Source organism: Miniopterus schreibersii, assembly GCF_964146895.1.
Source record: "Miniopterus schreibersii genome assembly, chromosome: 8".
Taxonomy (NCBI): Eukaryota; Metazoa; Chordata; class Mammalia; order Chiroptera; family Miniopteridae; genus Miniopterus; species Miniopterus schreibersii.
The window spans coordinates 872,734-899,503 of NC_138109.1; the positions used below are offsets into that span (position 1 = coordinate 872,734).

Genomic DNA, 26,770 nt, shown 5'->3' on the forward strand with positions numbered 1-26,770 from the left:
CCAGGCCGCCCGGGGTCCCTGCATCCCCACCGAGGCGGGGGTCGTGGGGAGGAAGCTGAGGGGTCAGCGGGGAGGAAGCTGAGGGGTCAGCTGGGACGGCCTCGCTGCAGGGCTGGGGGGAGTGTAGGGGGTGCAGACTCGCCAGCCCAGAGGGGTGCCCAGCGACCACCACGGCCGGGTCTGGGGACACCCGGAGGAGCCACCCTGTGTGTCCGGGTGTGTGAGGAGGGGATGTGCCAACGGGTATTTGTGGCTCAGGCATCAGTGTTGAGCACTTTATTAAAACCAGCGGCTCTTGGGTGTGTGTGGGGGCTCCCTGAGCCCCCTAATCAGGCCACTGGGGGGGGGGGAGATGGAGGATAGCACCCCGGGAAGCAGAGGCAGGGCTTCTGTCCTTTTAAAGTGAGGTGGTCTCCTGAGGGGACGCCCGTTCCCAGGGGCCGGAGGCAGGCGGCCCTCCTAGTTCCCGGCTTTGGGGCCTTCTCCAGGGACATGGGGCTGCTGGCCGGCCCCCCTCGCAGAGACCCGAAGGTGCTTGAAGGCGGTGGGGAGCGTGCGGCCCAGAAACGGAGGAGTGGTCACGTCTTGGATCATGATGACATATTCCCCTGCGAGAGACGGGAGACACGCTGGGACTGGCACCCGGCAGCCTCTGCCCCCGAGGCTCCTGCCCACGCCCCACCTGAGACCCCCAGGCCCCCGCCCCCGCCTGCCCCCGGACCTGCCCACCCTCCACCCCAGCTGCTGGGGGCACGTTGCAGGTGAATAAATGAATTTGGGGCGTGTGAGCCACCTCTACCCTCAGGATCCAGGCCCGGCTGCAGCCTTGGGCTCCCGGGGCAGAGCTGAGGCCGGACCAAGGGCAGCTGGGCAGGGCCGGGGGTGGGCGGGCAGGGCCCCCTTCCCGCTCAGGGGCCATGTGGCTGGGTGCTGGGATCCTTTCGAAAACACTTTCCCATCTTTTAGGAGAAAAGTAGTTTGCTTCCTCTAGAATGTGTTTTCAAATGATCACGGCCCTGAGCCCTGAGCTCTGAGGCCGCCTGTTTGAAGCCCCCACCGCCCGGCTGCGAGGGGGGCGCTCGGCTCGGACCCGGTGGGCAGGAAAAACACTCCTTTTTGCAGCCCGTAAACTGTCTGGAGAGCTTCAAAGTTGGGGAAGGAAAGTAAGCAATAACAGAAAGTGAGGTTGCCATGGAAACCGCCCGCTCCCTCCCCCGGGCCGCTGGGGCTGGCACCCGAGCGTGGAAAAAGCTCGGGGCCGGCCCGGCGCGCACCAGGAATGCGGCCGCAGCTGAACGGCCCGAGTCGGCTGCACCGGGAACATTCCAGAGCCCGGCCTGGAAAACAGGCCGCTCGGTGACCCTCCGCTTGGGCCCCGGGGTGCGACACCGAGCGTTCCCGGGGCAGGACCAGAGGGGACCCGCCGGCTGGCCCGCAGGAGTCCGCTTGGCCTTGAGTCAGCTCCTTCAGAAAACTGCGGTTTGGGGGCCGGGCCGGGCGCCTGGGAGGGGCCACATTCCGCAGCCGGGGGCACCGGGCCTCCCCGGCCGCCCCGAGGAAAAGCCGCACATGGCAACGCCCGTGTTTCCAAGCAGCCGGTCTCTAGGTGTTCCCGAGAACACAGCCACGCCAGCCACGGCCAAGGGCACCACCGGGAGCCGCAAGGGCCCGGCGGGCAGCCGCCCCAGAACCGGCCCCAGCCTTGTCTGACCTCGTCCCGAGGCCTCGGGCAGATGGGAAAGCGCCTGGCTGGTGGCCACCGTGCTGGCCTCAGAAACTGCCCGAGGCCCGGCCCCCACTGCCACGTGGTCCCGTTGTGGGCCTTGCGCCGGGCGTCCCTACTGAGCCCTGCCTGCACCTTGGGGAGCTGGCCACCCACTGGCTTTGCCCTCACAGCCTGGAAGCGGCTTCTCCTTAGGGCCCCGTGAAGTCCGGGCAACCCCCCCGCTGACCCCTCCCAACTAGCACGGGGGGGCATCCCCTCCACCCACCTGCACCCCCCCTTCTGTCACACATGGGGGCCCTGAAACGGGGGGGTGACCACGGGGCCAGCCCCGTCGGCCGTCGGCACACAGGTGGCTGCTGTTGGGACAGGAGGTAGGGTGCTGCCCAACCCCAGGCCCTGCGCAGGGACCTTTCTGGGGTAGGAGGGGCTGGGGCCTGGAAGCTGCCTTCCTTCCAGCTGCGACCCTGGAGACGGGAGCAGGGATGGCCACCTGGCCGAGGGGCACCCAGGCTGGCAAGCCCCCTCCTGCTGGACACCCCGGCTTTTCCGAGGGGCCAGTCACATCTGCCTCCACCTGCCCAGGGCCCCACGCTCCTGCCTCTGTGGGTGTCCGGAGAGCTTGTACTGGGGGCCGGCCAGGCTGGGAAGGCAGGGTGCCCACCCCCAGCCCCAGCCCCACCCGGCAGAGGAAGGGAGCCGGTGCCCGCCTTCCAGAGGTGACACAGATGACCTACGTGGACCCGACAGCTCCAGACGGCCCACCTGGTGGAGTCCCCCCACTGCCCGCCTACCTGGGAAGGGCCCTGCCTCTGGCTCCGCCTCCGCCGCCCCGTCAGGCCTGTGGGGAGGAGAGAAGAGAGGCCCCCATGTGTGTGGCACCCTCCACCCCGACACCCACGGGGGCCGTAGCACTGGGGGCCCTGTGGACCGCGGAGGGCACAGGGGTGGCCGTCCTGTCCTCGGGGCCCCAGCTCTGCCTCAGGCGTGCGGCGTGCGCGACCCCTCTGGCCGCTCGGCCTGCACTGCGGGAAGCCGCGAAGCTGGGACCCCCTCTGCCCGCCGGCCTGGGCATCTCGCTGTCTGAACCCACGTGTGGCACCGACAGCCATGGCTGGAGTGACAGGCCCACTCCCGTTGCCCCCGGTGCAGCCCCGGCGGAGCTCCGGTGCCGAGGCCTCTCCGGGGGGCAGGGCCGAGGCTGCAAGTGACGGGGGCGGCCGGGAGCAAGGGGCTCGAGGGGGCCGGGCGCAGGGCACGGTGCTGCCCTCCAGGAACGAAAGGTCATTGTCACCTCAGGACGCAGAAGAGGGAGAGGAAAGGCGGCAGGTGGACACGGGGGGGGGGGTCCCAGGGCCAGGCCACGTCCGAGGGATGGAGACCCTCACTTCTGGCCACAGCTGCCCAGGCTCTCCGGGGTGGGGGCAGCTGCAGACCCGTCCCAACACTTCCGTCTCCACCACGCGGTTCCGGGGCCACCACCATGCGAGTTTCCACTCTCCAGTGAGGGATGGGCCCCCAGGGAGGGTCCCCTGCTGGGCGGAGGCAGCTGGCTCGGCGTGGATGCCCTGAGTCCTCCGGCCTCTGGATGTGTCCCAGGTGGGCCGGGCTGGGGTCTGCCCTGAGTTACCCAACCAGAGGGACTTGGGGGAGCCGGGAGGGCCCCCCACCCCTGCCCTCCGCGGCCGGCGGGTTCCTGTCGACAGAGGGCGGGGAGCGCGGGGCGCTCCGGCTGGGGCTCGGCGACCTGCCAGGTTCCGACCCCTTGCCAAGCTTAAATACCACGTGCACGGGTTTGGGTGATAAAAATTTAAAGACAAAAGATTTTAAAGTTACTTCATTTCGAGGGGGGGGGAACGGGCCCTGGCTCGGCCCCCGGAGCCACGTTAAGGATTCTGAAGTGCGGCGGGAGGGGGGCCGGTAAATAATTTAGTGCTAAGAGTATCCAGAGCCGGCCGGCTGCCAGCGCCAGGCGAGTGCGCGGCGACGGGAGCCTGCGCGGGTTAACAGGGCCCCGGGGCCGCGAGCAGCCGGCAGGGCCGGGCAGGAGCTGGGGCCCGGGGCTCGGAGACGCCCGAGGGGCCGGCCGTCCACGCTCCCGCGGACCCCGCGCGGCCGGCCTCGTGCCCCAGGAGACCTGGGACGTGCTCCCCAGGAGACAGAGCACCGCTGGGCGGGGTGTGACCCCGGAACACAGACTGGGCACCTACTGTGTCCACAGCCCTGGGCGGAGCCTCCAGGAACCCGCAGGGCCGCCGGCTAACTGTCCCTCAGGATAGAGCCCCGGGCCAGGGTCGGGGGACCACGGCGGGAGCGGGGGGGGGGGGGGGGCGGGGGGACCGGGAGCCGCCGCTGGCCAGGGCTGGCCCCTCCGTCCGGCGTTTCCGGCCACGGTTTCCTCTTCGCCTGGGCCTGGCGTCTTCATGCTTCTCGGGCTTGGGATTTGTCGGGCGCCTTGGATCTGCAGGTTGATGGTTTTCATCAAATTCTGAAACAGTCCGGTTATTTATTTCCTTGACTATTTTTGGCCTCCGCACCCCCCCCTCCACTTTGGAGCCTCCTGTTCTGGGGCCGTCTCAAAGGTCAGGGTGCTCGGCCCGCGACGGTCCGGGTCGTCCCTGGCGTCCGGTCTCCAAGTTCGAGCCGTCCCCGCGGGTCCGCTCTGCGGCCGACCCTCCCACGTGCTGCGGTGTGGACGCCGCTGTGACCGTCTCCGGGAGCTCCGCTCGGCTCCCCCGCGCCCCCCAAGTCTCCACTCGCCGCGCCCCATCTTTCCTCCCGAGCACGTGGGTCCAGTGGCGGCAGATTAGATCAGGGTCGTCCCCTCTTGTCCCAGCCCCGTGGCCCCCGGGTCGGTTTTGACTGGCCGGTGCTTCTGGTTACGCGTCGGACTTTCCGGCATTTTCCGTGCCTCTGCCCGGGCCCTGCGGGCGTCACGTGCGGCCCACGGGCACTAACGAGAATCGCTGGCCTAGGAAGCCGGGAGCCGAGAGCCCGGCCCCGGTCAAGGCACGAACTGGGGAAAACTAGCGCCAGGTGGGCAGCTGTAGAGACGCCACAGGCTCCCCGACCTGCCCACGTGGGACGCGAGTCCAGCGCTTTCTGCAGCAGGCAGGTAACAGCCGGAGCTCAGCTGCCCTCCCCGGGGCCGAGCTAGAAACTGTCGGCGCCTCCCTGGGACCCCCAGGAATGGAAGCCGCAGGGCAGGGGCTCGGTGAGTGGCACCCCACGGCCCCTCTCCCGGGGGCCCCGCTGTCGAGGGTCCACTGTCCCCGAGGCACCCAGGAGGCCTCTCCTTACCCAGGCTCCGGGGGTCATCCCCGGGGTCACAGTGCCACAGGGTCCCTCCAGGTGAGGCCCCCCATGGGGCCGGGAGGTGCAGGTGCGCAAGGGGCTTAGTGAAAACCCAGCCCTGGCCTGAGGTCGAGGGGCCAGCACCATTCAGGGGTCCCATCCCGTGGGCAGTGGGCCCCAGGCCCAGGAAAGCTTTCGGGGTGTTCTCTGTTGGAGGGTGCCTGCCGGGGGACCCTGAGTGGCGCCCCAGCGGCGGCCGGCGCGGGCGTGTGACGGGACATGGGCCCCCCTCCCAGCTCCATCCGCTGGTCCCGGCTCCAGGCCTGCGTCAGGCGGGAGGCATCCGCTGGGCCGCGGGGGGATTAGGCGGCCAGCTGCTCCGGCCGCCCGGCCTCACACCTGCTCTGCTCCCCGCGGCTGCACCAGCTCCTCCCTCGGCCTCTCCAAGTTCCCGACGGCGCCGAACACCCGCCCCGCCCCTTCCTCTCGCTCTCCCTGGACACCCACCCTGGGGAGCTGCCGGCCAGGGCACCGGGGGGCCGAGGCCCGGCCCACCCCGCGAGGCCCACGGCCGGGTGAGGGAGCCCGGAGGACGGAGGCCCCTGGGGCCCCGGCACCCGCAGCCCGGACGCCGTGCCATGCCCCTCAGGCCAGGCACACGGGGCCTGCTGTCCCCTGGCTCCCCTGTGCCCTCGACGTGGCCTCCTGTTGTCTCGGGACCTCTCACCCTCAGATAAGCACCCCCTCCTCTGGGTCCCCGCTATTTGCCAGGACACTGCCTGGGTGCAGGGCCACCCACAGCCAGGAAGCATCCCGACCACACTCCCTGTGACGAAGGCGCCTCCCCAGCCGAGGGTGCCCAAGGCCGGATGCCCCGTGTGCAGAACCCGGGCGGGGGGAGGGGACACCCAGAACTGGCCCTCAGAGGTGACCACGGCTGCAGGAGGCCTGTGGGTCCTGGGCTGTGGCCACAGGGGTTACATGTGCCCCCCTGCGGGGCTGGCGCCTGAGAAAGGGCAGCCACCTGAGCTTGTCCTTTTTGGGACCCGCTGACCCTGGTGGCTCCTGCCCAGAGCCTCTCCGGTCCTGGCCGGGCTGGCCAGCTGTGGGCTCACCCGTCCCCCAGGCTGCTCTGCACTCGGCGGCCGAGGGGGGACCGGGGGCGGGTGAGGAGCCAGGGGCCTCGCTCGGCCACCGGGAGGGGCAGCCTTTCAAGGGGGCGAAGGCCTGCATTTCGCACGACGCTCAGCAGTCACCCCAGCCTGCGGGGAGGGGCCGTGGGGGCCGTGAGCACCAACTACCTATTCAAGTAAAAATATTAATTGGCTCCATCTGTGTCGGCCTAATGACCGGTTAAATGACGGATCACGGGCGTCTTAATTAAACCCGCTTTCTCCGAGCGCGTGGGGGAGGGCTCGTGGCCCGCGTCGGGCTGGGGCATCTCTGCTGAGCCATCAATGAGCAACTGCGGGCAAGGTCGTGCCGCGGACTTCCCGCAGGCCGCGGGGTCGGAGCCGGGCCTGGGGCTGCGGGCGCCGGCTCCGTCCCCAGCTCACGGTGAGGGCTTCTGGGGAAAGGCGGCCGGGCCCCGGCCCCCCGGCCCACCGGGATCCTCGCGGGGCCGCTCCCGGCCGCGTTTTTGAAATCGAGTCCGCGTTTTGCGGCCGACACGGCCTCGCCTCGCTCAGGAGCTGGCGGGGCCTGTGTCATGTTGTGAAATTCCGTCATGTGCCAGGAATGTCTCCGCAGGAATGTGCGGCTGACGGAACAGGCCTCCCGGGAAGCGGGCCCGTGTGAGCCGCCCGGTGTCGGTGTCGGGGCTTCAGGTGACGGGCGAGGCAGGCGGCGTGGGGACCCGACTTTGAGGCCGCGCAGAAGCCCCGGTGCGGCTCGCGGTGGGGAAAAGCCGGAACCCCGTCCGCACGCACTCTCAGGGGGCCTGGACTAAACGTGCCACAGCCCCCGTGACCCCGCAGCCTTCCCGTGTGTCACCCACGAGCAGGGCCCTCCCAGGACTCTGGGGGGGGCCCCCCGAGTGCGGTGCCTGGGCAGCCCCTTCCCCCGGCGCTCACCCCCCCCCCCCGAGAGCACGCGGTGAGCAAGTCCATGGGGCCCCCGCAGCTCCCTGCACCATGTTCCAGGGTCGCAGACTCGGGGTGCAGGGGCAGGGATGGGAGGGTTTCTAGTGTGGCCTCATGTTGTGGGCAGGTATTGGGGTGCTGGGGGGGCGTTGGCACAGCTGGTTGCTGGATGCGGGGGCTTTTCGAGTCCAGAGCCAGGTTTGGGGGCCGGTGCCGGGAGCTGGTGCCCAAACCAGAGTAAGGCGGCTGGTGGGGACGTCCCACAGCGAAGGTGTCAGGAGGCGCTAGCGGTACAGGCCGGGTCCCCCCATTCTGCCCTGGGTGGCGGCTGGGGGGTCACACAAACACCTGGTTGGGGCAGAGGACTCAGGGGCACAGAGCTGGGGAGCTCGTCAGCAGCGGGGCGTCCGGGCCGTGGGGGGCGGCAGGATCTGAAGGAGGCCAGGAGGTGGGCTCCGAGGGCTGTGGACTCCGGGGGAGCAGGGATCACGTCTGCGCTCTGATGTCGGCTGCCCAGCAGTGCTGGGGGCCAGCGGGGCGCTCTGCACCGGCCTTCACCCCACAGCCGGGACCCTGGGAGCCGGTTTCTATACTCAGAAAACATAAGCTCTGCTGCACGTGGATGGAGCCCCAGGGAGATGGGCCGGGCCTCGCCCGGCTGACCGCCCTGCCCCTTGGGGCCCGGGCTCCGGGCGCGGTGCAGACGTGGGCAAAAGCAGGCCATGGTGCTGGCCACGGGCTCACTCAGAGACGGGGGGCACTTCAGAGCCCACGTGCACCTTCCTGGGCGTAAGCGGAAGATGCTTGAGGCCCCCACAGCATCGCCGGCAGGGCCCCTCCGTTGTCTTTGGATGGCGAGGGCCTTGTTTTTGCCGAAATGAGACGTTTCCGCGTCAGCCTCAGCGTCAGAGTTGCCACGGTGACAGCCTCAGGCGGAGGCCCCGGGCGCTTGGTTCCGTGACTCTCGTGTGTCAGCTGCTGGCGCTCACAGGTCCTGAGCCCGACGCTGAGCACGGGGCCCCGGGTAGCAGGATCCGGCTGTTTCTGTGCAAAGCGAGCGCCAAGTGCAACTCGCACTGCGGCACAGACGGCTCTGCCCTCGGCGTCCGCGGCCCAGCAGCTCGCGGCGCCGGCCCCGAGGGTTTCCACCCCCACTTGTCCCACACCCTTGGTGGCGCCGACGTGCCAGCTGATGGCAGGAGCTGCAGGCAGCCCAGGGCCCCCTCCCTCCTCCTGCCGAATTCCTTGTTTCCCTGAAGCGCGGTGGCTGGGTCTGGGCTCAAGGCCTCCGCGCTCTCCTGTGGCTATTTCGACACCCCGAGGGCCGGCAGTGTGGGGACAGGTGCTCTGGTCTTGGCCGTGCGAGGCGTCCCCGGCATGCTGACCCCCACGCTGGGGTCGGAGGCCTGGCCTTGCAGGGCGGGTGTCTCGGAAGGCCTGAAGCCTGGCCCGAGGCTCTTCGGTGCCACCCGAGGGGTCCTGTCTCTCAAGGGCGGTGATTTCTCTCAGGGTCTGGGGGCTGAGTTCCTGGGATGCTCTGCCTCCAGCTCCAGCTCCAGCTCCAGCTCCAGGTCTGCTGGGCTCCAGGCTGCGCCTCCCAGAACCCCGGCCCCCAAAGGAGGCCACAGGTGCAGGTGGCAGGCGCTGGTCGCTCTGCAGAGCCCGGCCTGTGCGCCACAGCGGCTGCATCTCGCCCTGCACGGCTCCAGGCGTGGGGTCCTGGGGGAGGGAGGCCGGTCCAGCCCCGCCGAGCAATCCTGGCCCTTGTGGGTGGGCGGGTGGGCGGGGGCCCTGCTGCTCCTGAGAGCGGAGGCTGGAAAGGTTTCTCGGGAATTCAGCCCCCACCAGTGGAAAGAGGGCGTCACTGGGAAGCGGCCACGGGCGCAGGGGGGTCTCCCTGCCTCCCCATGGAGACCGTCGGCCCCCCTCGGAGGAATGCGCCAGGCCGCCGAGCTCCCTGCCCGCACTCAGCGTGTGCCCTGGGCGGGGGGCCACAGGGCCCGTCTTTTGCAGGAAGCAGGCCCTCTGCCTGCCTCCAGCCCGTCTGAGCAAGTGGCCCAGGGGTCGCCGGCAGCGGCAGGGACACAGCCGGGCCAGGCCGCCCTCCACTGCCCCTGCTCCGGGGGCCCCCTTGGTGCTGGACGGGGCCCCAGGCTCCCGTGGAAGCGGCAGACCCGGCACCCCCGTTGCCCAGGCCTCAGAGGCCTTTGCGGCCCTTGGGCTGGCTGAGGCCGGTGGTGTCTGCAGCATTGAGGGCCGTGGGAAACTGAGGCAGGCGTGTGCAGAAGGGCACCCCTGCCCCCGCCCGAGATGTGCACACCCGGGAGGCCGGCTGATGGCCCCCACCTGTGGCCCAGCAGCTGGGGCCACAGGCCAATCCCCCAACACCCTGTGTGGGTCGGCCCCTCCTACCTGCTGCCTCCTGGTGGGTCCCGAGAGGTGGGCGTCTCTGTCCCGGGGCCGAGGCCGCCTCTGGGCCTGCTACTTGCCTTCTATGGGGAGCAGAGAGAGAGGCTCAGGGGCGCCCCAGTAGCCCCCCTCCCCTGGGCACCCCCCACACTGGCTGCAGTGTCGGGCAGCCTGTGGACCCAGCCACGTGGGGCCTCCCGGCCCCTACCTCGTGCAGGCTGTCCAGGAACGGGACGGGGTGGTACCCGGGCGGAGGGGGCCCGAGGCAGACGTCCGAGAACTGGGCGCGGCCTCCCTCCGCTCGCTGGCAGTCCTCAGGACAATAGGACCCGCGGCGTCGCCCCACTGAGGAGACAGAGGTCCCCAGAAAAATGAACAAAAAGGGCCTTTAAGCCTCACAGAGCACAGACCACGTGCCGTGGCCCAGGCGGGCGGGGCAGGACGGCCGTGGGCGGGGGCCGGGAGGGTGTCCGACCACAACGGACAGGCCCTAGCTCAGAGGCTCAAGCTGGACGGACAGAGCCCAGCACCCCCTCCCGACACAGTGTGACAAGAACCGTTCCCACGTAGCGGCTGGTGCTGTAGGCAACTCAGGTGGCCGGACCCCCACGGGATGGCCGGAGCCAGGCAGGGAGGGACGGACGCTCCGGCTCAGGGTCTGCAGGGGGCTCTGGGTGAGGGGGCCCCGGGGGGTCGCAGGCACTCACGTCCCTCCCCGGAGCCCCACTTCTGCAGGGCGAGTGGCGACGGGCCCCAGCAGTGTTTGGGGGTTACAGGTGGGGAAGACGTCCCTTGGCGGTGGCCTCGTTCCGTCGCGACGGCGCGTCACGGAAAGGAAGGGCCTTGCTCTGTGCGCCCCGGGCAGCGGCAGGGACTGAGCTACCAGCGGCCTCCACTGCCCACAGGCCCCAGCCCCGTGCCCTGGTGCCCTCCGCCAAGCTGACCGTGTGAGTGGGCCCCGGGCAGACAGGGCTGGCGCTGCCAGCTCCCCCGATCGCAGCAACCTCGGGCCCGGGTGGGTCACACGCTGTTCCCAGGGGCGCAGGGGACACGAGGGACACCTGGTGCGCAAGTCGCCGGCCACCCGACCGGCCTGGAGCCGGCCGCCTCCCTCGGGCTCGATCCCTACAGGCGGCCTGCGCTTTCACCGCCTGGGCACCCGTTCTCAGCACACGCGCCGGAGGCTGCCCGCGCTGGGCCTGCGCACCGGGCTGCATGTCTTCAGTCCACGTGCTGGGCCACGTGTCGGGCCACGTACTTCTTGCCGCCCCGCCCGGCGCCTTCCACCATTTCTGCAGCTGAGCCCGTAAGACGGAAATCTGTGGCCACAGCCCCTCTCCCTCCCCCGTGCCCACTCTCGACCCCAGGCCTTAGGCCTGACCGTGCGCTGCCCCCGGCGGGGCTCCTGGGGCCTCCCTCACCCGGTGGCCTCACGGGAGCCAGGCCACCCCCTCGCTGCCTCCGGCCCCATGCTGACCACCCGGCTTCCCCCTCCCTGCTGCCTCCTGCTCCGAGCTGCTCCTGGCGTACTTCTGGGGCGCCCCCCAGCAGGACACCCCAGAGCCGGCCCTGGGAGCAGAGGCCGCCTCAGTCCAGCTGGGTCTCTTCCGAAGTCTCGCTGTCGATGTTAATTGTGGCGACTAAGCTTCGTCAGCAAGATGGAGGTCACCGGGCGCCCCTGGGGAGGGGGCTCGGACGAGGCGAGCGGCCAGGGGGAGCGGGCAGGGCGACCTCTCCAGAGGGAAGCGTCCATTAATCACCGTTTACAGCCGCCCCAATTAGACGCCCTAATCACCTGTGTAGGACACGGAGGCGCGAGGCGGGGGGGCTGCCGGAATAAACAAGGCTCCAGGGGCGGCCGTGACCGCCAACGGCTGCCGTGGGCTCAGGACCTGGCCAGGCAGAGAGCCAGTGACAGGCCTGGATGTTTCCTCATTTAAGTGACTCGGAAAAAAAAAATGTTATTGGCCCTGAGGGGGACAAGCGCGGTCTCGTTTGGAGGTGACAGACACACCACATTAGCTTTTAGGGCAGACTCAACCCGCGAGGCCCCCGCTCCTCAGGAGGCGGCCACCACCCAGGGACGTGGTTCTCAGTGGCCGGGGCCCGTCAGCAGATGGCCAGACCCCCAAGGTCACGGGGAGACAGCCCACCCAGCCCCACGGGCCCCGAGCAGTGTTGTGATTATGGGAGGACACGTTGGGGAGCTTCCCATGTCCCCCAGTGGACAGGCTTCTGAGGCCCCAACCGGGCTGTCAGGGGGAGGAAGCCACAGTGGCCCTGGGAGGCAGGCCCGGGTCCCTCTGTGTCGTCCCGTCTGAGACACACGTGCACCCGGCGTGTGGGCAGTGACCTTCCGGAAGGAATGTCCACGTAGCCACAGAGCCCCCTCCATCCGAGGCCCGGCTCTGCGGGAAACCTCCGGCCCGCAGGGCCAGGCGGAGCCCCGGGTGCCCGCCGCCTCCCTCGTCTCTCTCCAGGCTCCTGAATCTTCACCCACCGGTGGCCGAGGAGCTGCTGCTGGGGCTGAATGCGAGGGGCAGTGGCCCCGTCCCCTGCCCTCTGGCTGCGCCCATGTGGCCACAGGACACACAGAGGCAAGTGCTCTGGTCCCAGAACAGACTCCGGGCGGAGGAGGTAAGGGGGTGCTCCTCTGTCAGACCCCCGGTGGTCCGTCCCCCACCACCCAGCTGACGGGCTCTTCCTCCTTCCTGGAGCCCCCAGCACACAGGGGCAGCTGCGGGGCGAAGAGCCCAGTGCCCTGGACAGGGAGGGGCGTGGCAGGGACGCAGTCTGGGTGCTGTGGTCTCGGGGACCCTGTGGGCCCACCCCCTGGTGCCTGCCTCCAGGCAGACGCCCCCGACACCCCAGCATTTGAGCTCATGCCCACTGTCTCCGCCATGCCGGCCCTGGAAGCCACGCGGCACCTGGAAGCCACGGGGCACCTGGAAGCCACGGGGCACCCGGAAGCCACGCGGTGCTTCCCTGTTCTTTTCTGGGACAGCCTCTCTGTTTGCTGTGATTCCTCGACAGGGATTTCATAGCACAAATTTTCCCTGGAAGATACGATCCCCGGTGCTGCTCTGCCGTAATGGGCTGTAGTCAATTAGCGTTAAAATGTGTTGTCACCCAAGAGGCAGCGAAACCTCCGCAAGGTCTCGGCTACACGGCCCGTCGTTTTATGGGCAAGATCGGCTTAGCGGCAAAGGGCACCTTGGTTCTTAAAATCGCCCAGTAGTTACAGGTCCTTCTCCTCCGATCCCATCTCACGGATGCGCGAAACCACTTGTTCAGCTCGGATCGGCCGGAGACGCTGCCTGGGAGGGCTTCGCGCATTCAGAAAGGGAGACGGAGAGGACGGCACCTGAGGTCCTCCGCCCGCGGCAGCGTTTCAGGCTCCCAGGTCCCATTTGCGGGGATCGTGGGAGGCGCTGGGGCCCAGCCGGCCCATCCGGGCCCGGCAGGCAGTGACCGGCACCTGCGTGAGGGTTCCATGGGCGCAAGCCGCTGGGGCCCCGCGGACGCCCCGCTGACGGCAGAGAACACGAAAGGTTCTGCCACGTGAGCGGGGGGCGGGGTTCCTACAAGTTACGGGACTAGATTTAAAACCTTCGATGTAACATCTATTTGCTTTGTGACCAGGCCCTGGGCTGGGCCTGGACCAGACTCGGGTGAGGACACCTGGCGACAGTCCACGTGCAGGAAATCGCCCTTTTCTCAGCGAAAAGCAAACCGTCTACTCGGGAGTTAGAAACAACAGAACAACTGAAGTATCTCACGTCAACAGGCTAATAAGACGCGGTTTTCCGATTGCCTGTGACTGACACGGGGCCTCTGGGACGTCCTGTCCCCCAGCCCCGCTGTGCCCACGTTCGGGGGACCTGCTGGCCCCAGCGCACTGCCTGCCGCCGACCGCTTGGTGAACCACTCACCGGGCAGGCTGCCGTGGGTGTCCCCCTGGTCACGCCAGGCGTCCGGTGTCGGCGCCGCCTCCAGGTCTCTGGGCAGCGGCGAGTCGGCTCCAGCACTTTCCAGGGCAGCTCTGGCCTCCAGGCCCCCCGATGTGGGGCAGGACAATGGGTAGACGATGCACTCGAACCCACTGCGGAGGGAACGGCAGGCGGGGCTCAGCTCAACACCAGCTGGCTGACACCTTCGGTGGGGACACGGTGGCCCAGGGGCCAGCCCAGGGAGGAGAAGGGCCGAGGCTGCCCTGTGAGATAAGGGGGTGGGAGGAAGGGGGGAGCAGGGGCGGGGGTCTCACTCTGGGGCCACCGGAGACCACGCAGAGGCCCCAGCCGCACCTCCCACCCGGCCTGCCTGGCGCCCACTGGGTGTCTGAACGAGCTGCGGCCTCCCTTCCGCTCGACTGAGCGAGTCGCGTCTGCTTGTCGGGGCCACGTCCCCAGCGCTGGGCGGGAGCGAGGCGGGGAAGGCCCCAGCTGGGGTGGTTCAGGCTACTCCTCCTCGGAGCTGAGGAAGACGCCCCGCGGGTGTTGCCCACGGTCACCCTCACTCACAACGGGGTCAGGATGGGCGCCTCCCGTCTGTCCTTGTCGACTGTGAAGAAGCAGACCTCCGAGTAGGCCGGGAGCTGCACGTACCTGACGCCCGCCGAGACCCTCAGAAGCCGGCCGTCCTCGCCTGCGGGGGAGAGAAACGCAGTGCGCCCAGGACCCGGGCCTTCTCCCTGGGGGCCCAGGGCTGTGGGCATCGGGGAAGAGCACTGCCAGCACGGCCCCGGCTGTGCCCCTGTTCCACCTGCGCTCTCTGCCCACCTCTGGGTCCCTGCTCTGCTAGGCCCTCTGCTCAGCTGCCCACACTGGCCCTGACCTGAGCCCAGTTCTGGGCCCAGGGCACTCGCTGTGCCTCTGGCTCTGGCCCCTTCCCCCAGGAGGGTGTCCCCTTGCTGGCCACGCAGGGGTGCGAGCAGACACGTGGAGGCTGGCCTCCCTCGTGGGCCGGGTCACCCCGGTGAACGTTGCCCCTCATTACCCATCTCCCACCCTGGCCCAGGATACGGGCCTGTCCTGCTTGTCCGCACCCCCGAGGCGCCGGCACAAGCGGGTCCCATGGACTCTGGGGCTCAGGGTCTGATGGAGGACAGGCGCTGGCAGCCACTGATGGACCCAGCGAGGCCTGTCATCCAGCCTCCCTGATGCTGAGACCTGGGAGAGACGCGGCCTGAAAACCCGGGAAGGGCTCTGACTTGGAAAGAAGTGGAGACAGTGCCGAGTGAAAACCAGCTGAGGTTTGATCTGCTAACATTTCAGGTCAGGATGGAGCCACTGGGACCTGCTCACACTCCTGCTTTAAGCAGCCAGGAAACCAGATGAAATGCAGTGAGATGGGCTTTTCAGGGTCCTGGGCGCCAGGCAAAGACATGGTCCCTGGAAGATGGGAATGAACTGTGTGGCCCCTCGTGGCCGGGTCACTGTCTAGGGGCACGTGGGAGCTGAGAGGGCACCTGGGCAGAGGACTCTCTCGGGTGAGGACACAGTGAAAATGAAAGTAGATTCAAGATGTTTCCAGACAAAGGAAGCGGGAAGAATTCATCACCAGGAGACGCGGGTGACGAGCGGTGCTGAAGGCTGAGTCCTCGGGCAGAAGGACAGCGGGACCAGATGGAAATCTGGAGGGATGCGCAGAGCCAGAGCCAGAGCCAGAAATGGCAACTAGGCGGCTAAGGGGAGATTTCTCTTTGTCAAACTCTTTGCAAGGTAAGTGACCATTTAAACAAAAGTCACAGCAATGCATCGCGAAGGTGATTAGGTACGCGGATGTAACACATAGGACAGCGGCACCAGGGTCGGGGGTGGAGAGAAAGAAGTATCCTGTGTAGTTCCCGCAGGTGGAGAGTGTGGGAGGGCCCGAAAGGAGACCGGTACATTAAAGGTGCACATTGTAAATCTTAAGCCCCTGAAATAACGAAACAAAGAGTGACAAATACTAAGCCAACAACACGGAAGATAAAATGAGTCAATAAAAAATGCCCCAATCTGCCCTGGCTGGTTTGGCTCTGTGGTTAGAGTATCAGCTGGAGGACTGAAGGGTCCCGGGTTCAATTCCGGCCAAGGGCACATACCTCGATCCCGGGCCCGGTCGGGGCACGTGCAGGAGGCAAACATTGACGTGTCTCTCACATCGATGCGTCTCTCTCTCCCCCTCTTCCACTCTCTCTGAAAAGCAATGGAAAAAATATCCTCAGGGGAGGATTAAAAAATAATTAAAATAATAAAGTGTGCTCTTTCTAGGCAGCGTGTAGTTGGGTCCTGCTTTTTTAATCCAAGCTAATCATCTTTATCTTTTAATTGGTGTGTTTATGCCATTCACATTTAATATAATTTTGATAAAACAGATTCAAACTTGCCATTTTCCTATTTGTTTTCCATTTTCCTTGGGTGTTTTCCCCCTTTATACTCTGTTCCTGTCTTTTGTGGTATTTTTAAAAAATTTTTAAAAAGTTTGTATTTTTTCCATTGCTTTTCAGGGAGAGGGGAAGGGAGAGAGAGAGAGAGGAAGAGAAACATCCATGTGAGAGAGACACATCAATTGGCTGCCTCCTGCACGTGCCCCAACCAGGGCCAAGGATTGAGCCTGCAACTGAGGTTTGTGCCCTTGGCTGGAATGGAACAAGGGACCCTTCAGTCCACAGGCTGACACTCTAACCACTGAGCCAAACCAGCCAGGGCCAAAGAGCACACTTTAAACAGAAAGACACAAACAGGTTGTGGTAAGAGGGCAGAGAAGCTGACACCAGTCAGGAGAAAGCTGGAGTGGCTACGTTAACATCCCCGGAAGTAGGCTGCACAGCAACGACCACTAAGGGATAAATAAGGTAATTTCACAGTGATTACTCAATTAACTAAATGGCATAAAAATCCTAAATGTTTATGGTCCTAATAACAGAACATCAAAATAATGAAGCCAAAGTTGACAGAAATGAGTGTGGAAACAGACACACCCACAATTATAACCAGAGATTTCAATACACCCCTGTCCATAACTGATAGAACAGGCAGACGGAAAATCAGCAAGGATATGGCAAACTCGAGCAACAGTATCCGCAAAATACGCCTGATCGACTTTTACAGAATATTCCATACAAAAGAGCAGAATCTGCACTCTTCCCAATATGCTCACAAAACATGTCCCCAAACAGACCCTATTCTGGGTCGTAAAACAAGTCTTGATAAATTTAAAAGGATTCCACATACACAAAGTATGATTCTCACCACATGGAGTTAAATTAGAAATTATTAGCAGAAAGATCTCTGGAAAGTCTCTAAACATTTGGAAATGAAACAACTAGCTTCTAACTTACTCATGGGTCCAATAAGAAATCAGAAAGTATTTTGAACTGAATGAAAATGAGAGCACAACATATGAAATTTTCAGGATGCAGCTAAAGCAGTGCCCAGAGGGAAATTTATAGTAATAAGCTCCTATACTAGAAAAGGTCTGAAGTAACCGTAGTTTCCACCTTAAGAACTAGAGAAGGGACATTAAATTAAACCCAAAGTAAGGAGAAGCAAGGAGTAAGACCAAAATCGGAATTAATAAAATAGACAACTGAAAACAGAGAGTTCATTGTGTATCAGTGAAACTAATAACCTCCTGCCAGAGGAGTCGGAAAGAGAAGAAGGAAGACACGTTGGGAAGAGAGGTGCCATCACTGCATTAAAGGGAAAATGGGCTTGAACGGGCTTATGTGATAAATTTGGCAACTAAGATGAAATGGACAAATAGAAGAAAGCGATGGCCGGAGTGGACCTGTGTGTTACAGACCACGCTCGATGCCACTCACGCCCTCAGGATGGCGCCTGCGGAGAGCACTGCGTGGTGGGGGTAGAGTCAGCCCTTGTGCCCTGTGGGTGGGACTGGAAACCCGTGCAGCCTCTGGGGGAAAACACTGTGGCATTTTCTTAAAAGTTCAAACATAAATCCACCATGCGCTCCCGCGATCCTGCCCACGGGTATACAAATGAGAACACGTTCCCACGAGAGCTCGGACACGAGCCTTCACAGCCGCCAAACAGTGCGGACAAGTCGGCGGCCTGTCGGCGGGTGGGCGGGTGACCGGCGTGGTGTGTGGACACGACGGAAGACCACTGGGCAGGAGAGGAAAGACCACCCGGAAACTTGGTGGGCATGGCCGCAGAGAGATGCCCGCAGGGCTCATGGAAATGCCCAGAGGCAGCAAATCCACGAGAGCGCGGACAGCTTGTGGCCGCGTGGGGCTGAGGGTGTGGACGGGCCGTACGTGGGCTCAGGGGTCTTTCTGGGTGAAGGAAATGGTGACGGTTTTCTGACTGTAAATTCACTAAAAGCCACAGGATCACGAATACAGAGGAATTTCGTGGTATGTCAGTGACGCCTCGATAATGTTAGAACACACCTGTGACTGAGCGTTTGGTGCACGCTGCACACCGTGGCGCCCTAATTGGAGCTTGTGGAGCTAAGGTGAGACAGTGCACCTCGGGAATCTTGGGCACTTATTCACGGGGTTCTGCCCCCGTTGGGATCTCGGGACCGACTGGGTGGGGCCCCTCTGTGGGGACTGGTTCCCAGGGTGGGAAGGGCTGTGGGAAGTCAGCCCGTCCGTCCCCTGCATCACCACAGGGCTGACCGGGCCACTTAAAAGAGCAGCCTAGGCAGGTGGAGACGTGTCCTCGCTTGATTACCCCGGAGGACAGGGACCTCTCCCCTTCAGGCTGAGACCGGCCTATGCAGACGCACACGGCGCCGTGTCTGCATCACTCTAGCTCTGCAACGTGTGTGACGACGGCAGGCACATGCACACTCATGCGCACAGGGGCGCACGGAGCACGCGTGCTCACACATGCTCACACGTACACACATGCTTGCACACGCACACTCATGCACACACGTGGCTTCTTGCTTGAGGACCTGACACCTGTTTGTCTGTCTGAAAAAGCCGGCGTCCGGCCGGGGACACTCACTCTCGGCCACGCCCCCGCCGTCCTGCTGCAGCTCCACGCTCACCGAGAAGGGAGATCCCTGCGCCACGTCCATCACCTCTGGGCCCAAAATCACGATTCTCGTGGCTTGTGCTGGGAGACAGCAGAGACGGGTTCTGGTGGGTGCTGCCTGCCTGCCTGCCCGGCCCGAGGTGAGAGCTGCGGCTGTGGGTCCCGTCCCCCTCGCTGGCCCTCTCCACGCACGGGTGGGACACCGTCGGCTTCCTGGCACTGGGAGGGGGCTCTGCCTACAGGTTGCAAATGCAGGACGGCAGAGGCTGGAAGTCTGGACCGGCCACCTCCCTGAGAAGCGGCCTCGGCGGCCGCCGACCAAAGCAGGTCAGCTGTAGCTGTTTGGAAGCTGTTCGTTTCAGGGCTGACCGGACTGGAGTCAATGGCTGCAGGGTGTCCGCCAAGTGTTGGGGAGGTGGAGTGGGTGGCAGGGTCAGGTTTGCACCCGCCGGACCAGCCTTCACCCCCCCCTGCCCTCAGGCCTGTTTCCCCTGCAGCTGAGGTGGCAGCGTGGTGTGGGTGGGTCCCGCACTGGCCCTCTGGCCTGGTCTCTGCCCCCAGGAGTGCGGGCCTCTTGCACAGCAGGAGGGGAAGCCTGGCAGGGCAGGGCTGGGAGCGGATGGAGCCGGGTTAGCAGCTCGCAGGCCGGGAGGGAGCGATGCAGGGTCGCTGGGACCGGTGGGCCCTCCCGGATGGTGGGCCGGGGACCCGACGTGCATAGCAGGGCGACGCCAGAGCCCACGTTGGCCGGGGAGCCTGGTGGCCAGGCAGCTTGAGACCCCCCGTTGGGCAAAGTGAGGCCTCATCACACCCAGGGACGACAGGACCCCAAATTTGGGGGTGGGCAGGACCTGGACTCCCTCCCAAGGTGATGTCACTAAGAGGCTCCTGGTGGACTCAGGGCCCTGCCTGAGGCTGGGGGGCTGGAAGGACCCAGGGCTCCTCTAGGGGGCTCCACATGAGGGAGGGGCGCCTGGCTCAGCCCCGAGCCCTGGTTGTGGGGTGGCTGTGCACCCCGCAGATAAGCCCTGGGCGCCAGGACCCCTCCCCCAGGGCCCTAGCCACCTCCCTTCCCAGGACCTTGGCTCCCGCCCAGGCGTCCGCCTGGCTCAGCAGACACCCCTGTGGGCTGGGACAGTTGTTACTGACGCCCCTGTGGCCTCTTTCACCAAGGGTCCCGGGCCCCCCGAGGTGCAGGGGGCACCCCTGTCCAGGAGTCTAACAGGGTGGGGGCCACTTTAACGCTCAGGGGGCAGCACGGGACAGGGAGGCAGCCCCCCGGGGAGGCCCCTGCAGGCCACCGGCCACCTGTGCTCACGTCACGGAGCCGAGAGCTCAGGTGGGGGCCGGATGGAGGCCCGATGCTGGGAGGCCCCTTGGGTCCCCGGTCGGACTGGGGCCTCTGAGTGCCATATGCCCTTTTGAACCCTAAGAGGAATTCCTAAGAGGAATTTAAAGTTATTTTTTTAATCCTCACTAGAGGATGTTTTTTCCATTGCTTTTCAGAGAGAGCGGGAAGGAGAGAGAAACACCGATGGGAGACACCCCAGTGGGGGGAAGGGGGGGAACCTGCAACCCAGGTAGGTGCCCTTCACCGGGAATCGAACCTGTGACCCTTTGGTGCGCAGGCCGACGCTCTAACCCTGACCACACCGGCCAGGGCCCTAAGCGGGGTTTTAGGTTCCACCCCATCCTGGTCCCCCAGCTCCTCTTGGTCCCACACGCGCCGGGGGACTGCCCAGGGCCGCCTGAGGAAACGCAGCCGGACCCAGACGAGACCCCAGGAGAGGGCCTCGCGGGGTGGGGAGGTGGGGGGACGACACCTACCCACCGGGTGGCCGTTGACCCACATGCCCCTGTAGACGAGCCCGGAGCAGTGGGCCATGGTGCCCAGGCCGCTGAAGACGCCGCTGTGCCACTGTCCCTGCAGGGGGAACGGCCGGTGAGAAGCGGGGGCAGCCTGCGTCCCCCGCCCCAGGCGCTGAGGGGCCCGGGACCCAGGGCTGCTGGGATCCAAGCTGTCCCCACGCGAGAAATCGCCCCGCGCCTGACGCGTCCCAGGGGGCTCTGCAGGATGCGGCCCCTCTGAATTTTAAGAAGCCGGGAGCTTTGGGGACAGTGGCACACACACAAAACGCAAACAAAACGCCGGCTCAGAAGGGCCCGCTTTTCAGCATAGAAACCCTTCTAAGGAAAGACGCCGGAACCTGCGAACCTGTCGCAGCCACGTGGGGCCGAGGCGCCGGGGCATGTTCTTTGGTAACGAAAAGGCCAATTAAAACCCGCTGGGGCCCACACAGCCCAGGCTGGAGGGGCCGGCGGGCTGCGCCCCACGCGGCCTCGCCCGTGACCAGCCTCCCTCCGAGCGGCCCCGCGAGCCAGGCGGCGGGAGGGCAGGAAACCGCTGCGTGGAGCTTTCAGGGCCGGGGGCCTCCACTTGACCGTGAGTTAGTCCTGCAGAGGAAATGCCGCCGGGCGGTCGGTTTCGGTCCCTCCTCTGCAGAGCTAACTGGGCCCCAGCCCCTGCCCTGCCCTCCAAGGGGCCCGGGACGCTCAGCGGCTCCGCTGGGGGCAGGGGGGCTACAGTCAGTGCCAGGCTTGGGGGGCACTGCCCACAGGGGGCCCGGGTCTCCGTGACGTGAGCTGCAGGCCTGGGGAAGAAACTCGGGGAAGGAGTGTGGCCGAAGGGACTGGCCGGTGCAGATGGGCCCACGGGACGGACCCTGCAGGCTGGGGCCCTAAAGAGCTCAAACACCCCAAAACCTGGGGAAATGCTCCAGCTCCGAGCTGCCAGCCGTTGGCAGGGCTGTGCCGCCCCCTGGTGGCGAGCGGGCAGGCGGCGGGCACCCCGTAAGCCTGGCGTGTGCAGGGCCCGTCCCCCGTCCGGGCCTCTCAGCTGAGCCACAGTTTGCAGGGGAGCCCCAAGCGGGGCCCAACAGTGCCCGGGCCACGGATGCCCAGCGGGCAGCCACGACCCGCGGTGAGGCCCGGGGTGGCCTGGGGGCGGAGGGAGGGCCGGCCTCTGGGGATGACACTTTTCACTGTCTGGAAGGATGAACTCTGCCAGCCCTGCCCGGGCCCGAGGGGCTCCCGGGCCTGCGCCTGCACCCACAGCGTCCGGACCCGGGGGCGTGTGGTAGCCGGGGCTCGAGGCGGCTCTGGGCCCCGCTCCCTGGCTTGGGAGCCTCCTCTGTGCCCGTTTCCTCACCTGTGGGGTGGGGAGGGACCCTTCTTCCAGGCTGTTGGGAGACCTGGGTGGGGATGGTCTGAGGAGCCGAGGACGTCACTCTTCCCAGTAAAGTGGGGACAGTCACCATCCCCACCGCCCGTGAGGCCGGGCGGCGAGCACCTGGCCGGCCCCCCGGTACCTCGTAGGTGGAGCCGTCGGCGCAGCGCAGCTTCCCGTGGCCCTGACGCTGGTCCCGGACCCAGTCGCCATCGTAGTTGTCACCGTTCCTGAGGGGCACACAGAGGCCGCGCTCAGGCTGGGGAGCCAGGTGGCCGCGCTGACTCAGACCAGCCCCTCCGACCGACCGGGCTCAGCGCGCGCCACGGGACAGAGGCAGAAATAGGCCCCGAGCAGATGGCCCGAGCTGCCGCGGTGCCAGGGCCGGGCTGCCGGGGGCAGGAGGCCTGGGCGCTCGGCGGGGCGCAGTGACGGGCGCAGGTCCCGATGAGCGCAGGGCCCCGGCCCCCGGGTGTGCCGGACTTGGAGAGGCCCAAGGGGGAGGCGGACCCGCAAATCCCAACGGCAGGGTTTTGGATGAGAAACTGGCCCAGGAGTCTAAGAGGCCGGCGTCCAGCCCGCGGCTGGAGGGAGACAGGCGCCTGCAGGCCGCACTCCCCCCTCCCGACCCCCACGGGGATTCTGTGGGGGCTCCATGCTCCACTCAACACACAAACGGCCCATTTCAGCAACTGAGGGAGGAAGCACAGATCCCACCAGACACACGGCCGAGCTCTGACGACTGGGCCTGGGGCTGGGTTCAGGCCTCGGCCACGTACTCACGGGAAGGCCATGTGCCCGTGGCCGTGCCGCCTGTTGTTGTGGAATGAGCCCCGGTACAGGTGCCCGTCCTGGTCCACCAGACACCCGTGTCCTGGGGAGGAGCCGAGAGGCCAGTGTCACCTGCGCCGGCCGTGGGTGGACCCCCAGCCCCCGGAGCAGGAAGGTGGCGTCTTCAGGACTCGGCACCCTGCACCCAGGGGCCCTTCCAGGGACGGCGCCTGCAGCCACGACGCAGCGGAAATGGCTCCAGGGTGCAGCTCCCAACGGCCCGGAGGGGGCAGGGCCACGGCTGAAGGGGCCCCTCAGACCCCACGGAGGTCGAGGCGCCTGCTGTCTGGAGGGTGACGCTGCTACAGGGCCCAGGGGTGTGTGTGTGTTTGCAGGACCCTCAACGAGCGGCGGGCACTGAACGGCCCACTCTCGGGACCCTGGTCTAGAGGCAGAGGAGGCCCCGTGCGCACGCGGCTGAAGCACTGTTTGGGGCTTTCCGGTTCTGGGCCGTCGGAAGTTCTGGTCATTCGGGCCCTTGGACATCTGTGACCGTCCTGCTGGCCTCGGGGTGGCTGCGCTTCCAGGAACCCTGAGCCTTCGGCCTTCGAGCAGCGCTCACCGCCCACCCACCCCCGGGGCGCAGTGCGCCCCCCGCCCCAAGTGTGGCCTCCGGTCTCGCTCTGTCCAGCAGGGTGAGGAGACCGAGCCCAGGCTGAGGCCTCAACAGAGCTTGTGCTTCTGGCCCCTGGGAGCCCCGAGGCCGCGGCGAGGACCCTGGGTCCTGGCTGAGCCGCCGTGACTGTAGCCGTAGGGCTACACAGAGAGGACAGAAGACCTGTCCAGCTAGGCCCAGGCCAGACCGCTGACCCCGGGATTGCAAGCAGATAATACAATGGTGGTCGTTCTGAGCCACTGGATTTGGGTGGCCTGTCCCACTGCGGGGGCTGGCGTCACAGGCCCGGCCCCGCGCACACTGCACTGCGGCAGACGTGGCCCTGGGGGCAGAGAGGAGGGCACCCTCGTCTCCTCCCCACCCCCACAGTCACACTGGGGGGGGCGGGGTTCCCAGACCCAAGGGGACACCAGGCTCCCCGGTCAAGCGCAGGCCCCTGAGCCCACGCAGCCTGCGGAGTCCGAATGTGGGTGCTCGGCCAACATTCCCCGAGTCGGGCGGACGTCAGACCTTCCCTCACTCCGTGGGACAGCTCCCCTTCGTAACGCCCGCCGGCTCTGTACGTCATGACGCCCTGGCCTTGCGGCTCTCCCAACACAAACTGGCCACAGTAGGTGTTCCCTGGGGTCGAAAAGGGGGAGGGGAAACGAGCTTGGGGTCAGAGCCATTTCCTGGGTCCCCCACCCGTCCCCTGAGCAATGGTGGCAGCCGGGCCATTTCAGACAGACGAGAGGGTCTCTTCGTCCCATTACTGACTCTGGTTCATGAGGGAACTGGGGACCAGGTGGGTCTGGACCTGCCCTCTTGGTTTCTGCAAAGTTCGCCCACGCTGACCCCGGGTGAGCACCGACGTGCCCAGGGTCTGTGGGGTGAGCCTTCTCTCCACCGAGAACTGACCGCCGCACTTGCCCGTGAGGGTCTGAGGGTCTGGAGACAGCCCCTGGCCATGCCGTGGGCAGCAGTCCGTCGCCCTGCCCCAGGTTGGCACCGCTGTTATAAGACGCCCCAGGGAAACCAGGGCCCCCCGTTTACAGACGAAGTGCCTTCTGCTCCCGGAAGAGAGGTGGTTTATGAGAAAGGAACCAGCGCGCCCCACGCGTCTCGGCAGCTAACCTGTGGCGGCCCAGTGCCGGCAGCCTTTTCCCACGATCTCGCCGTCCACAAACTCGCCTTCGTAGTAACTTCCATCCTTAAACAGCAGCTTCCCTCGGCCTGGTGGGAGAAACTGTGACGGGACGTCACACAGCGGTCGGGGTGCCCGCTGGTGCCCACACAAGGCCGGGCCGTTTCTCAGAGAGAAGAGCTGGGCTCCGGAGTGCTTGGGTCCCCATGTGGGGCTCCTCCTCTCATCCAGCACGTGTGCTCTGCAAACTCACCCGCGTACGTACTGATTAAGAAAAACATTCTTGCCCGGCTGGTTTAGCTCAGTGGTTGAGCGTCGACCTATGAACCAGGAGGTTACTGGTTCGATTCCCGGTCGGGGCACATGCCCGGGTTGCAGGCTCAACCCCCAGGAGGCAGCCAATCCATGACTCTCTCATCGTTGATGTTTCTCTCTCTCTCTCCCTCCCCCTTCCTCTCTCTGAAATCAATTAAAAAAACCCCACTCACACAAAAATAACAAAAAACATAAGAAAAATGTTCTTGACACAAGACTGAGCCCTGTGCTATCCTGCCCGGGGTAACTGCAGACCCATCAAGAGTGCGGAGGAGGCCACGTCCCCTCCGCCTCCTCCTGAGGGACACTACGGCCACCTCACGCCAGGGCAGGGGCAGGAGTCTGTGGACGAAGGTGACAGCTGAACAGTGCGTTTCAACAAGGGGGCCCACTCAGTCCAGGCCGGCGCTGGTACGTCTCACGGGCGAGTCTCACACCCAGCCTGGAGGAAGCGTCCGGTTTGCGCGAAAGTGAGAGATCTCTGTGCGGCAAAGACACCACAACAGAAGCCGAAAGGTTAAAAATACAGAAAATACTGGAGCCAACAGGTGCAACAGTTTCATGTAAGAAAATAGCAGGAGGCCGATTCTCCATCAGGAAAACCGGCAGAGGACGGACGTGAGCCGGCAGAGCCCCAGACGGACGTGAAACTGTGAGCAGAGCTGTGGACCGCCCGGGCGCCGCCTCTGGGGAGGCCTCCAGGTGACCGTCACGGACACTCTCGCTCTTCTGCGGCTGAGACTTTCTACAGGACTAGGTAGACTCTTCCTCATCAGAAATAAACCATGAAGGCAACTCACGTTGGCAAAGATGAACCAAAGCCCCAGGGAGGACTTCCCAGTTGCAGTTTCCCTGCCTTGTGAAGGTGGCGGCCGAGGGGTCTCCTACGACCGCGGTGCCATTGCCCGGGCTTGCGGCCGGCCGCGGGGCAGCACCAGGGCGTCTTGTCCCATGGTCCCCAATGCCACAGGGAATGCCCTTTCCTGGGCAATAGGGACAGCACGTGGGCCCAGTGCCCCTGGCACCCAGTGCCACCCGCCCACCCCAAGATCCCCAAGGAAATGGGCTGTCAGCTGCAAGGCGGCGGCTGGGGGAAGGGGCCACAGACGTTTCTTACCGTGGGTCTTCCCTCCTTTCCACTCCCCTTCGTATCGAAAGAAAGAATTCGGGTACACGTAGACGCCGTAACCTGAATATTGGGGAAAGGGTGCCCAGGTGAGCGCCGGACACGTGCCCTGGCTGACCTCCAGCAAGCACTCGGCCGGCGGCCTGGGGGCTCTCCAGGTGTCTGTGCACTTCGCCTCCCTGACCGCCCAACACGCTGCCCGGGGCTGGGCGGGGGTCAGCGCTGTTCCTGTGCACTGTCCATCCAGCCACTCGGCCGCTGGCTCATGCACCCAACACCATGAGCACCTGCTGGGCACAGAGGAGGGGGGTGGTGGCAGTGAGCTGGGCGTGGGGACCGCCCTGGAGGGCGCCTGTGAGTGAGGGCACCTGTGAGTGAGGCCCAGGGTGGGGATCGCCCCTGGAGGGCGCCTGTGAGTGAGGCCCAGGGTGGGGATCGCCCCTGGAGGGCGCCTGTGAGGGCCCTGAGTGGGGGGCCGGCCGCTTCTCCGCAGGCCCCCGGGGTGGCCTCCCGCCCCACCAGGACGCAGCCTCCCTCTCGCCACTCAGGGGCTGACCGCAGCACCCCCAATTCCCAACCCGCCCCCCAGCCCCCTGTCTGCGAGGCACAACTTGCGGGGAGCGGCTCTAGCGAGGTGTGGGCGCTACTGGACTCCTGCATCTGCCCAGAACGGGGGTCAGGCCCCGGCCGGCTTGGCTCAGTGGTCAGAGCGGGACAGCAGCACCCGTGGGGGCGCGGCCCCTTCCAGGCCCCGGGGGTGCGGATCGGAGCTCGTGGGGGCTCGCGTGGGGAGCGCCGCCGGGATCGGGGCCGGGTAGGGCGTAGGGCGTCCGGACGCCCGCCCTGCAGCCCCGCCCTGCAGCCGTTACCGTCTTGCGGGGGCCGCCCCGGCGGGTCCCGGCGCTGCACGGGGATCCCCGGGCGTCCTCGCCTGGCCGCTGCCATCTTGCCGCTAGAGGTTTACCTTGGCAACCACTACAGCCCTCCTCTATTGGCTGGTTGGTCGCTAGGGGCGTGGTCATGGGCCCAGTCC

The 26,770-nt window shown here is 65.8% G+C and overlaps 1 protein-coding gene across 1 annotated transcript; it reads right to left on the minus strand.

The window, feature by feature from the left end:
- Nucleotides 1-262: 262 nt before the first annotated feature.
- Nucleotides 263-26,686, minus strand: MORN1 (MORN repeat containing 1). Its single transcript, XM_081144888.1, has 14 exons — nt 26,607-26,686; nt 25,729-25,800; nt 24,287-24,385; nt 23,684-23,794; nt 22,510-22,600; nt 21,869-21,956; nt 20,328-20,424; nt 18,471-18,581; nt 14,028-14,151; nt 13,440-13,609; nt 9,716-9,852; nt 9,511-9,590; nt 2,518-2,564; nt 263-608 (listed from the first exon to the last, which is right to left on the minus strand). Exons 1-14 carry the CDS (start codon nt 26,680-26,682, stop codon nt 460-462), a joined length of 1,452 nt encoding a protein of 483 aa, XP_081001014.1. The 5' UTR covers nt 26,683-26,686; the 3' UTR covers nt 263-459.
- Between the last annotated feature and the right edge of the window lie 84 nt (nt 26,687-26,770).